Consider the following 11890-nt stretch of genomic DNA (forward strand, 5'->3'; position numbering starts at 1 on the left):
GTGGAAGATTATCTAATGACAAGATTCAAATTTTTAGCTTTACTGTATTTTGTTCCCCTCTTGTACCACAGATGGAAAAACACAGCGCTACAGAGCTCAAACAAAAATGACAAAAAAATTAAAGACAGATATAAAAGTAGCTCAACAAGAAAAACTAGACACATTTAAAAACAGGTGAACAGTAAACATCACTGTCAACCAATTTCCAGTAAAGTCTGGGGTTTAGCAGACTCCACCTCCCTCACTCACAACTTCTGAAATCCTTTTTTTTTCTTCTTTTTGCACATAATGCAATAGTATTTGTGAGGTCCTTCTTCTCTTTTTTAAATCAACCAATCCTCCTGAGAAGTGATATTGACCGACAAGAAAGACAAAAAGGATGATCATTTTCTGTTTTGTCTTAAACAACCTAGACATCAGCTTTGGTGAACAGGGAGAGGAGAAACATGTCAGGGAGTTAACGTTTTTGACAAGTAGAGTTTTTTCATGTTGTGAGGAAAATTGAGAGTGATGGTTGGAGGACATGGAGGGGGGTTGGGGTATGCCTAGCCTGAACACCCCGGTTGGTAATATATGCAACCCTATTGTATTGAATCAATGCACCATGGATTAATGGGGGCTAGAAGGAGCAGGAGGCTACAATGGGGAGGCTGCAAAATGAGATCTTCTGCCTCGTGGTAAGAAACAGTATGAAACAAAGTGAAGAACCAGCAGCACCATTCAGACTCTTATCCAAGGGCAACAAAGTGTTTTCAAAGTTCATATCTTGGTTGTCATTCCTTTGTTATTTTTCCTCTACCAACTGCAAATAAGGACCCAAGGACAGACAAATGAGAGTTTTTTTTTTCCTTAACAGGCAGATATACACAGGCAGCAAAAGAATCTTCTGCTTCACAGGTTGCGGTGTTGCCGTGTGCACTCTGATTTGTTGTGGTTCTGTACCGTTTCATCTCTCTACAAAAGTTTGGTATCAAGAAAAAGCCAGAGCACTGCAAAACATCCTCCCTGAACTAAGGTAAGACTGTTTGATTAAGCTCTTATACAGATGGTTCGGATTTAACACACCCTCAAGAGACTGCAGAAAAGAGATATTCATGTAGAGTGGAAGGTAAAATTTAGCTTATCCTTAGTTAATATAGTACAGGCAAAATGAAATTGCTTGAAAAACAAATAGGATAGGAAGAATAAAGAAATGCGACCCCATACTAGTGTTTTATGCGCTCAAGTCATCGGTTTGACACCTGTTGAATGCAAACTGGTGGGATGGAGGGTGATGCTGTTTATAGGCCACATGCTTTGTTTCAGTGTCTCTGGGAAACACTGAAACAAAGCATGAGACTGTGAGAACATCTCAGCTTATAGTGTTTGTTAAAAACAAATTGAGCACAATAAGAAGAAAAGGCTGAGAACAAGAAGAGGAATGAGTGGAAGTGGGACGAGAACGATAAAGACAGAAAAAGGAAACATCGTATTAAACAATATGATTTGGTGATAATCAACATGTTGATGCAAACCCTGTTGTTGGTGTTCTTCTTCCAAACCGCAGATCCAGTCACCTTTTTGGAGAATGGATAATTTGCTAAGTGTCTGTCTGAATTTTGAGTCTTGCGTCTAGACCTTCTTGCCTACTGACTCATTATGTCACAAGATAGAAGAACCTGCGGCAGACATCAGAGACAGATGTCCTGGTCCTTGTTGCTATGTCTTCTGTTCCTGGTGTCACCATGCATGGGGTTCTTTCCCAACTTCTGGTCCAAAGTTTTGATTCTGTCCTTTGACTCATACACACACCAGTCCATCACAGAACAGGCCATCATCAAAGTTTCCCTGGAGGTCCTGAGGGACACCACAAAACAGCACGACCTCCAAGGAGAGAAAAATGTGAGGTTATGTTGACTTTGTTTATTTTCTGTGTTTTCTGGATCACATTGTGTTTAAATAAGAACAGATTGTGATAACAATATATCAGCTTACATATCACCAGAAGGCACCAACTCTTTTTTTTACTCACAGATTTACCTTGGCCGTGGATTCTGGAGAGCCGTGAGAGATGTGGTGAACTCTAATGCAGACATGGACCTTAAGAGTGGCACTGCAGCTAATCCAGTTTACCACTTTGACTCAGAAAGAATTGACGACTCTATTGCGAAGCTTCGGGAGTTCTGGACTCAGATTATTCTCTCAGTACGAGCCAAAGAGTACGCGAGTGCCCGTCACAGCTTGGGCCAGTTGTCCCATGCCTTACAGGTACAAACTGAACCTGGATCTGAGATCTGATAATAATCATAATACTGTCCTCCTCACACTGTCTATTCTTTTCATATTTGTTAATAGCTATTTAGTCTTAGGGTTTGGAAAAATAAAAGTTTTTTTTTTTTCTTAATGGTGAAACTTTTCTTTTATATCAGGATTTCTACAGTCATAGTAACTGGGTGGAGATGGGCAAAAAATCAATTTACCTGCATCTCCTGCAGCCAGATGAGCCTCCTTTTCCTTTAGCTAAAGGTAAACCGTTCAGATCTTCAATATGATAAAAATGTTACTGACATCAAGAGAAACGTGTCTTCTATTAATGCTATTAATATATGTATTTTTTTTATTTATTCTGCATATAAAATAAAATAGAATTTACAATGAAAGATAGAAAAGTACACATGGTAATGCAATTTTTCACTTTTTCTTATGGGTACAGTCTATTGAATATATATACATGGCTAAGGTACATATTGTGACTCAGAGCTTCTAGTAACTATGGGGTGTTGTCAGTGATATTTGCAACTGGAATTGAAATGACTGCACGAAGGAATTTTGTTGCTTGTTATGACCAGTAACATGGCACACTTTCATAATGGTACTTAGCACTTCTAAAGACCATAGTTTTCTACTTTGTGTGTCAATAAAGAGTTCCTTCACAGCATATGTTGCATTAAAAAGAGGCACTAAATAATTATTTTAGAATAATGAGGAATAAAAATTTATCATCTGTGTTTCAACTAGTTTAGTTATATCTGAAAATGTGTTTGCTTGTTATGCTGGCAGAAGATACACCGACCTGCAAGGACTGCTTCACTCCTAGCTGCAGAAACAATCTCCTACTGTCTCTGAAAAACTCAAACCTGCTCACCACCGGGTACACCAGCAGCTCTTTTCCCTTTAAGCCTAAAGGTAAAAGTTCATGCACCTGCAGTTCAGTGGGTTCATTTTTTTTTATTTTTTTTTATTGTGAGGTATTTATTCGTTCTTTCTGCTCAGCCTGTGAACCTCAGCAGAACCAACCTTTCTCTTACAGGCAAATGTAGCCATGGAGGCATTTTTGACAAAAGTAGACTTCTGAGCGCCAGAGGGGGGATCAACAAAGACACCAACTCATTTTTCTTCTCCCCTCACCATTACCTCCATGTGGAAGCTGCAGGTTTGGCTGCCATAGCTACCCAGACTGCCCTGAGAGATCTTAAAGACACTGTGGGCCCCAAGGCCTTCCTCAAGTAAGTTGAGACTAATCCTATGAAATGCTACAAATGCCCAACGCAGTTCTCTCAGTACTACTGTATGAATCAATGAAAAACTTCCGCTGACAGGCTCTTCAGCGTGAGGCAGGCTCCAGCTTTGGTGTTTGTCATGGACACCACAGGCAGCATGTTTGAGGAGATCACCGCCGCCCGACTCAGGGCTCACTCCATCATCCAGAGCCGAGCCAGCCAAGCAGAGCAGCCTGGCACCTTTCTGCTTGTGCCCTTCCATGATCCAGGTGACCCTACTTTCACTTTTTGTTGACACCCTTCACAAGTAAATGGAGCTGTAGCACAGCAATTTATTCTTTCATACGGTTCACTTCTTCATCTTTTCCTCAGGTTTACAGCATGACAAGTAGGCACGCTTTGTTCCAAAGGGGAAACATAGGCGAACTTGTTATTTAAGTATGGTAGTTGTTTGTTGATCATCCTAAATATCTGCAACAAAACACATCTAAACCTGTCCAAAGTGAGGAAGTTGGAAGTTTGGTAAAAAGAAAAATCTCCAAGCTTCACAGTGGGAGAATTTCTGTGACATTTTCAATTTGGGATTAACTCCATGAAATAACAGACAAATTAATTTATTTCATTTTTTATGATTTATTTCCTGTATTTAACCAGGTAAACCACATTGAGATCTGGATCTCATTTTCAAGAGGGACCTGGGCAGAAGTCTGCAATACACAGCAACCTGGTTACAAAATCAAACTAATTAATACATATGCACAAGTGTAAAACAATAGAAAACCATTTAAAAGCAGTGACACTGTTTAATAGAATCTTGTTGCCTGTTTTTAAGAACCGCTCAAAATAAATCCAACAAAATCATTTCTGACATCTTGAGTTCAGACTGGAGCTGATTCCAGGCTGAACATAACACTGAATGCTTGCTTCCCCCTTTTCAGTTCGAACATGTGGAACTTGCAAAAGAAAGATGTTATTTGAGCGTAAAGAATGGGGATTAACAGATCTATGCAAGAGAGAGCTTAAGTATGCTGGAGCCAAGCCTAGTAGAGATTTATAAATCAGGATCATCAGGTGATTGTTTCTCCGTATGCTTAAAGGAGGCCATTTAGCTTTTGCATACAACTCACAATGATGTATAAAACGTCTGCTACCGGTTACAAACCTTAAAGCACAATGATACACAGTATTCAATGACTGAAGGCATTTGGTCAATAGTTTTGAATAGCCAATAGTCTTAACACATGTCTGTCATGTATGTAAAAAACTAAGCACTATTACTCTAATTGAATATTGTTAATGGAAATCTTGTTTTGAGATATTTAGAATATGACAATTATATCAAATATTCCAAATGGACAACTGAAAATGGAATAACTGAAAATGAACAAAGTTTAATTTCTAATTACCTTATTTCAGTAAATTATATAAGGGTTGGATTGATCTGTCGTCACTTGCATGGGTTTTATCAGCAAGGTTTTTCCATCTTCCTGTAAAAGATAAAAATGCATCATCCACCACAGCTACATGGCCTTCTAAAGCTTTTTATCCTGCAACAATCACCAGTTATCCTATGATTTTTCAAGGAAAAAGCCGAATCATGAAAGTAAATGTTCGCCATAAAATGATCTTGCAAATTCTTGCAACATACATTTCTTTATTGTCTTTATTATCTTTCTTTATTACACTTCTTTTTTATGCTTTCTTAGAACAACAGATAAAGAAACAAACATATTGTGCAAAGTAATTTAGTATTTGGATCGCATGTGTTATAAGGTCTTTTCTTATAACTTGAATTTTATTATTTTCACAATAACATATTTCTTTAATTTTAAAGAATTTGGACCAGTTTATAAAGCTGATGATCCAAACCAGTTCATGCAGCACATGGAGGCCCTGATGGCTCTGGGAGGAGGAGATGAACCAGAAATGTGTTTTTCTGCCATTCAGGTAAATTTAGAAGCTAAAATATTCAGAGTAAAAAAAAACAAACAAAATAAAAACAAAACACGTTGATAACATTAACAAAAAAAAATGTTTGTAGATAATGTTTTATGGCAATGTTTAAGAACACTTCTGATAAAGACCCAGACCTGATTTGCAAAGCAGTTGCTGACCAACTATTCACTAGTTTTTCTCTAACTCATGCATGACAGTCATTTGTATCTAAATCTTCTCTGTCCAATCTGACTGAGCTTGAGCCAGAGAGGAAGTGGTTTAGATTATCTGGCCCTGCAAAGCTTGCAAAAGTCGAGCTGCATTCAAAAGAATGTCACACTATCTAGGTTTTTGTTTTAACAATTTTTAAAAACCATTTATTGTCTTTTAGATAATGTAGCTGAAAATGGTAGTAAAACAAGTTTTTTTTCTTTTCTTTTTTTCTTTTTATTCCCAACTTTCTGAATTAGCTTCTAGAGTAACAATTCTGTGGAACATTAGACTTTAAAAATACTCAGACATGATCTTCAAATGTTAATATTAGTTTTTCAAGTCATATATAACAGCACATATTTTTCACCAAACAAAACCAAACCTTGTCCACAGTGTACCCTTCCTCTCAGTGACAGTTGTGACCTTAAAAGGATAAGATGGATGGATAATTTTGTTTAAGCAGAATGTCCTTAGTGTGTTATTAAATTTTCCACACTAATCTGGTGGAAGATTTCCTTTATTATGTGTATTCCTCATCAATACAGTTTTAGTCTGTAATTTACAATTACTGAACTGAGGCCATGAAAAATAAGATTTTATTTGGGCTGACATGTTGGCTGAGAACGGCCAACATGTCAGCCTTTCACAAACATTTGATCTAGCATAAATTTTCATATTTAAACTTCGAAATATATTTATTTTACTTGTGCCAAACAGTGTATAAGTAATAAGTAATGACTTTCTACAAGACTGTGAAATGTAGCTGTAGGTCTTCTTTTTATCCACACGACGGCAGTGTTTGCCCATGTCGTTTGATTGGTGGCTTTGTTTCAGCTCAACACTCGGGTACAGTGGTTGCCAGGCCTTGTGAAGAAGAAGTGAGTTCTGCACAAAACAAAAATATGTACACGCTAACGACCTGTATGTGTGTTCACAGCTGGCCCTCACTCACAGCCCACCAGAGTCTGAAATCTTTGTGTTCACTGACGCTTCTCCCAAAGACGCTTATCTCTTTGATGCCGTGAAGGCGCTCGCGCTTGAGAAACGGAGCAAGGTGGGTTCACCTTTAAAGAGACTTTTGAAAAATTTCCCAGCAATGGAAGCGTTATTGAGATCAACAGATAAGTAAATGTATAACAACTAAAATAGTTTAAATCTTTATAAAATTGTTAACATTTGAACTGACTGTATGTAAAAAAAATAAAAATCTATTATTATTAAATTTTTTAAAAATAATTTGACCTGTTGCTCAAAATCATTCTGCAGGCTTGACACTGTTAGATATGGAAGCCCGTTTCCGCCACACTGTTAAAAAAAAAAAAATTATCTCATTATAATGAGATAGCATCTCATTATTTTGAGATACTAATGAGATACAAATGAGATACAAAATAGTATCTCATTATTTTGAGATACTATCTCATTATAATGAGATAATTTATTTTTATTTTTTTTTAACAGAGTGGCGGAAACGGGCTTCCATAGTTAGAGACAATGCGAGTGGTTGAAAATTAAATGACTGTCTTTGGTAACCAATCCAATGTTAGGAACAATAGAAAGCCCTGGAGTGAATAATGTTGAATTTATTCCATAGTCGCAGAACAGAAAACTTAAAAAATCCAAATAAATACCGAAATAATAATCCATGATTATTAAATAATTTAAATATTTCAGTATTTGTACAATATATTTAAATAATTATGGAAATATCAGTACTTATATTTATGAGTCACATTATTTCATTTTTTAATTCACTTGCTGTGTAGGCCTTGAACAACAAGGCATACACACTGAAATCGCAAGCAGACTGCTACATAGGAAGAGGTTTTTGTGTTCACCTTCGCGGTTGCTCTTTCTGCAGATAACATTTCTCCTCACTGAAGAGCAGACACCGAAACGGAGTAGGAGGAAGAGGAGCAGTAAGAAACCTCTATCTCCCAATCGTTTCTCTCTCTACTCCTCCCTGTCGGTCGCGTCAGGAGGAATGGCTGTATTCACCACCAACTCTGACATTCACAAGGTCTCCACCATAGTGGAGGACAACACTGCTGTGGGCAAGGTAAATAGTTAACTCCATATTTTTTTTTAACATATCACACTTTTAGCTGTGAATCAAAGTTGCATGCTAAACCACTCTCTCCTTCTCAGGTGACCCTCCTCCGTGCAAAAAGTGATCCAGAGTTAATGTCTGTGCATTCCTTCAGAGTTGACAGTTCAGTAAAAAACATCATCCTACACATAACGGGCACCATGACTGAGTGTATCCTCACCAGTCCGTCAGGTAATGTTTGCACTGTTTCCAAGAATGTGTCATCCAATGCAATGTCAGGAGAATGTATCTGAATATGAAATTCTATATCAAAAAGCAAAAGTATTTTTTTCCTTCTCCTTCTGAGTTAAAAGTACACTCAGTTTACCATTACCTTCTTAGAATTCCTTTTGAACAAATAAATATGTAAAATGTTATTTATGTAGGACCTTTCAAGTTATAGATCACAAAGAGTTGTCCACAAAAAAATATCAAAGCCATTAGATATAAGTACATTGAATAGTTATTTAAAAGCTATTGTAAAACCAGCTTTAAACTTAAAGGAGAGGGGAGAGTATTGCAGAGTCCTGTATTGCTGCTGAGAAGGTTTTTAGTTTCCAGCACTGTATGTGACACAACCAGCAGGCTGTGGTCACATAATCTTAGGGAACTGCTAGAAAGTCCCAACATGTATTCTGGTGATTGGCCATTAAAAGCCCGAGATCCTAAAGTGTATTCTAGAGTGGTTGAGGAGTCAGTGCAGGGGGATGAGTAGCAGTGCGATGTGACAAAACTTCTGTGATTTGGTCTGAAGTCTGGTTGCAGTGTTCTGTTCAACCTGAAGATGGTTGAGTAACCTGTTAATGTCGTCTCAATTTTCAGACAAAAGACAATCTATATTGAGGGAGCAAGGCCATCTAGCAGAGTTGGAGCATTTCCAGGGTTTGTATCGTATCAAACTCTTGCCTCCTGTTCAGGCTGGTGAATGGAAGCTGCAAGCCAAGAGTGACGATCACCTAACCTTCACTGTGATAGGTAAACAAAAAAACAAAGAAACAAAAAAAACATATCTATATCATGTTTTAACATGACCGGAAGTGAAAGGTCAGTCTAAGAAATCTTTGTTTTCTGATTCATACTACCAGGTGACAGCAGTGTAGACTTCCTGTACTACTTTGCCACTGTGACTAATGATACACACCCAGGTCTGGCCAGAGTGGAGGGCAGTCCTGTGGCAGGTGAAGCATTGTTCATTTATTGGGTGTTAATGTGCATCTTTAAAAATTCTGCTACTTTAATGTATGGTTACCAAACATTGTATATATATTTCAGGTGCCCCAGCTTTCCTGGTGCTCACAGTGACAGGCCAATCTCAAAAAGGGTTGTTTTACGCGACTCTGCTTGGTGCTGAAGGAGAGAGTCTTCAGGAGGTGAAGCTGAATCAGTCTTCGTCTGCACCCACCCACGGCTTGGAGGAGCTTGTGGGCTTCGTGGACCACGTCCCCACAGTTCCCTTCAGTGTTCAACTTGCAGGCTCGGACAGCAGAGGGAACAAGCTGGAGAGAGTTTCCACAGAGAAGATTCAGCCCACTCACGTTCAGATAAAGGTAAAAAAAAAAATAAAATTATTATTATCAATTTGGTATTGTTGAGTTGATTTTCACTGTTTCCATGCTTGTCTCAGTCTCAATTAGCAGTAATCTCAAACAAATGCTCAGAAAATTCCTGCTTGTTTTTAAAAACAGAATATCTTAAAGTGAGTTTAAAAAACAATCAAGAGTTCAAGTGTAGAATAAATAAATTGCCAAGATTACCTAATAAACACTAAAATAACCTTTTAAATGGAAGCCAATCTAGGGACCTTTGTTACCGATTACCAAATAAATGGACATGTAGATAAACATGTCCAGGTTCGTCCATTTACTGTAATTTAACTCTATAGTTTTAATAGTTCACTTATCACTTTGTGCATCTTAATCTCCTCAGATGATGTCGACCCCCCAGCTCGTACCAGGCCACCTCACAGTGGTGATCTTCACCATCTACAACCACGGTCCTGCTCAACTTTTTAATCTAACAGCCGATGATGACTGTGGTTATCTCCTGACGAGGGGGCCACACGGGTACGCAGACAGAATAGAAATGCATCTGCTGCAGGGAGATTCTTTAACTCTATGTTAGAAATGGTCACTCACGTTAATGCAAATTTGGACTTTTTGTTAATCAGGTTGTTCGTTGAGGAACAAGACTCTTTTGATGCAGAGGTGAGCCTCCTCACTCCTGCCACGGCTCAGGCTGGAGCGACTGTGACGCTCACGCTCACGGTTCACGCACTGAACTCACTGGAATCAAACTATGCAGTGACATTTTTAACTGTGGTCCCTTTGGTGAGCAAAAGAAAGTATTTGATTCATATTTTCAAACTTTAGTACAGACTCCTCCTTGAATGGTCATTGCCATTGCTTTCTGACAGGATGCTGACAGATCTCCACCGTCTTGCTCTGCTGCACGGCTCCACTCTGACTGTTCGGCGGATTGCGCCAAGTCCAGCTGGAGAGTGTCTGTGGTCGTGTCTGATGATGTCCACTCTGGCCTCGCTGCCCTTCAGATGCAGAAAGGCGACGGTGTTTTGACAGTTTTCCGCAACCCGCCATCCACAGAGGACAGCTTTGAGGAGACCCTGCCCGACCTGGAGCATCAACACCCACACAAAAACAAAACAACCGGCCACCGTCAGCATCACCACCACAGAGCCAGGTTACGGACTGGGGAGGCCCTTCTGAATGTGTCTGATTGGAGACTGGGTTCATCGCAGCCCCTGTGGGTCGTGTACACGTCCAGCTGCTGCTCAGCTCAAGCTGAGCTGCTGGTGTGGGACAAAGCTGGAAATATGAAGCGCTGCATTCTGACATCTGACCAGCAGAGGCTACAGAGTGACACGACCACAGAAACCAGTGGAACTGGACGAGCAGCACTGACAGGCGTCGTTTTCCTGCTGGTGGGCCTGCTGTGGTCTCCACTGATGTAGATCTATGTAATTACAAATGTTTTGCTCCTAACTTCATACAACCTGTTAGAGAAAAGTATAACAGGAAGTGCACTTAATTCAAATAAATGCTGATCATGCTTTAATGTGGAACTACTAATTGTAAAATGCACCAGAGCACCAAATGACAACTTTCCTAATAGGTTATGAAAAAAAAAATTATGTTAAAAGTAATAGATGGTACATTTCAGTGAGAAAAGTGTAGGGTAGCACTGAAATGTTCATAGCAGGAAGATGAAAAAGGATAAATAATTTTAGTACCACCCACACCTATTGGCACCACTGATAAAGATGTGTAAAAAGCCTCCAAATACATGAATCCTTTGTTGCGACAGCATGATCTCTCACCGCAAACTTTTGATGAACGTAATATTTCATTTGAATACAGTTATTTAGTAGGACGGGAAAACAATGGGTAACAATTACCTTTAAGAAAATTTCTGGTTTCACACTTCTTCGTACCTCTCCTGTTAATTCTCTGAACATTTCTCTTTTACCATTAGAACTTAATAGTCTCTTCTGGAGACCACTGAGCAAGGGAGTTATTTCTCCATTCCTCTTTCTACAATGTCTCTATACATCCAGATGTGTATTTCCTCCCATCAGCTCACTCCACAAATGTTCTCAACTATCTTTAGGGACTGAGATGGTGATGGAACTTTTGTTTTGTTTCTGTTAAACTTTTTCTTTTGATTTAGCTATTTTGACAGCTACACTGTCAAAAACCCAATGATTACTGATCTTAACTTGCCTGGCGGGGTCTCAGAAATGCTCAGGCGTTTCAAAGAGCCACACACTCCAAAAAGACTTCACACACCTTTAGGATGGGAACAGGTTCACAGCATCACAGATCATCAAAATTCGCAAGATAAACTAAACTTCAAAGTAATATTTACCTTTCTGTGTGTTTGGTTAATATTTGTTAAGGAATGAAATTGGCTAATAAAAACAAATCATCACATCATGCTCCCCAACCACCACCCACTGAGAGCAGGGTGTATTTATACTCAAATCTGTCTGTGTATGTGGCATTCTCAACCAGTCCAGTTCGTTCTTTGGTTGGTGCAGATCTCTTGACTTGCATTTTGCTACAGTACATTTGACACAGCACATTTCCTTTTAATAAAAAACATACCTGGACTTATTTTGAGCAGTTCTTAAAGATAGGCAACAAGATTCTATGAAACG

General features: G+C 38.8%; 1 protein-coding gene across 3 annotated transcripts; it reads left to right on the forward strand.

Moving 5' to 3' along the window:
• Nucleotides 1-381: 381 nt before the first annotated feature.
• LOC102226774 (von Willebrand factor A domain-containing protein 7-like) lies at nucleotides 382-11885 on the forward strand. Of its 3 annotated transcripts, XM_023350767.1 has the most exons (18): nucleotides 382-677; nucleotides 857-1015; nucleotides 1547-1881; nucleotides 2014-2247; nucleotides 2409-2505; nucleotides 3040-3165; nucleotides 3290-3485; nucleotides 3579-3748; nucleotides 5314-5426; nucleotides 6565-6681; nucleotides 7489-7686; nucleotides 7776-7908; nucleotides 8539-8691; nucleotides 8802-8894; nucleotides 8989-9263; nucleotides 9643-9779; nucleotides 9884-10043; nucleotides 10130-11885. In XM_023350767.1, the coding sequence occupies exons 3-18, from the start codon at nucleotides 1639-1641 to the stop codon at nucleotides 10682-10684; spliced, it is 3000 nt and encodes a 999-aa protein (XP_023206535.1). In that variant the 5' UTR covers nucleotides 382-677; nucleotides 857-1015; nucleotides 1547-1638; the 3' UTR covers nucleotides 10685-11885. The 3 variants fall into 3 exon arrangements, with proteins under 3 accessions (XP_023206535.1, XP_023206534.1, XP_005808017.2); XM_023350766.1 differs by having other exon boundaries at nucleotides 382-1015; XM_005807960.3 differs by having other exon boundaries at nucleotides 382-1881.
• Nucleotides 11886-11890: the final 5 nt, after the last annotated feature.

The sequence above is a fragment of the Xiphophorus maculatus genome, chromosome 18 (assembly GCF_002775205.1).
Source record: "Xiphophorus maculatus strain JP 163 A chromosome 18, X_maculatus-5.0-male, whole genome shotgun sequence".
Classification (NCBI taxonomy): domain Eukaryota; kingdom Metazoa; phylum Chordata; class Actinopteri; order Cyprinodontiformes; family Poeciliidae; genus Xiphophorus; species Xiphophorus maculatus.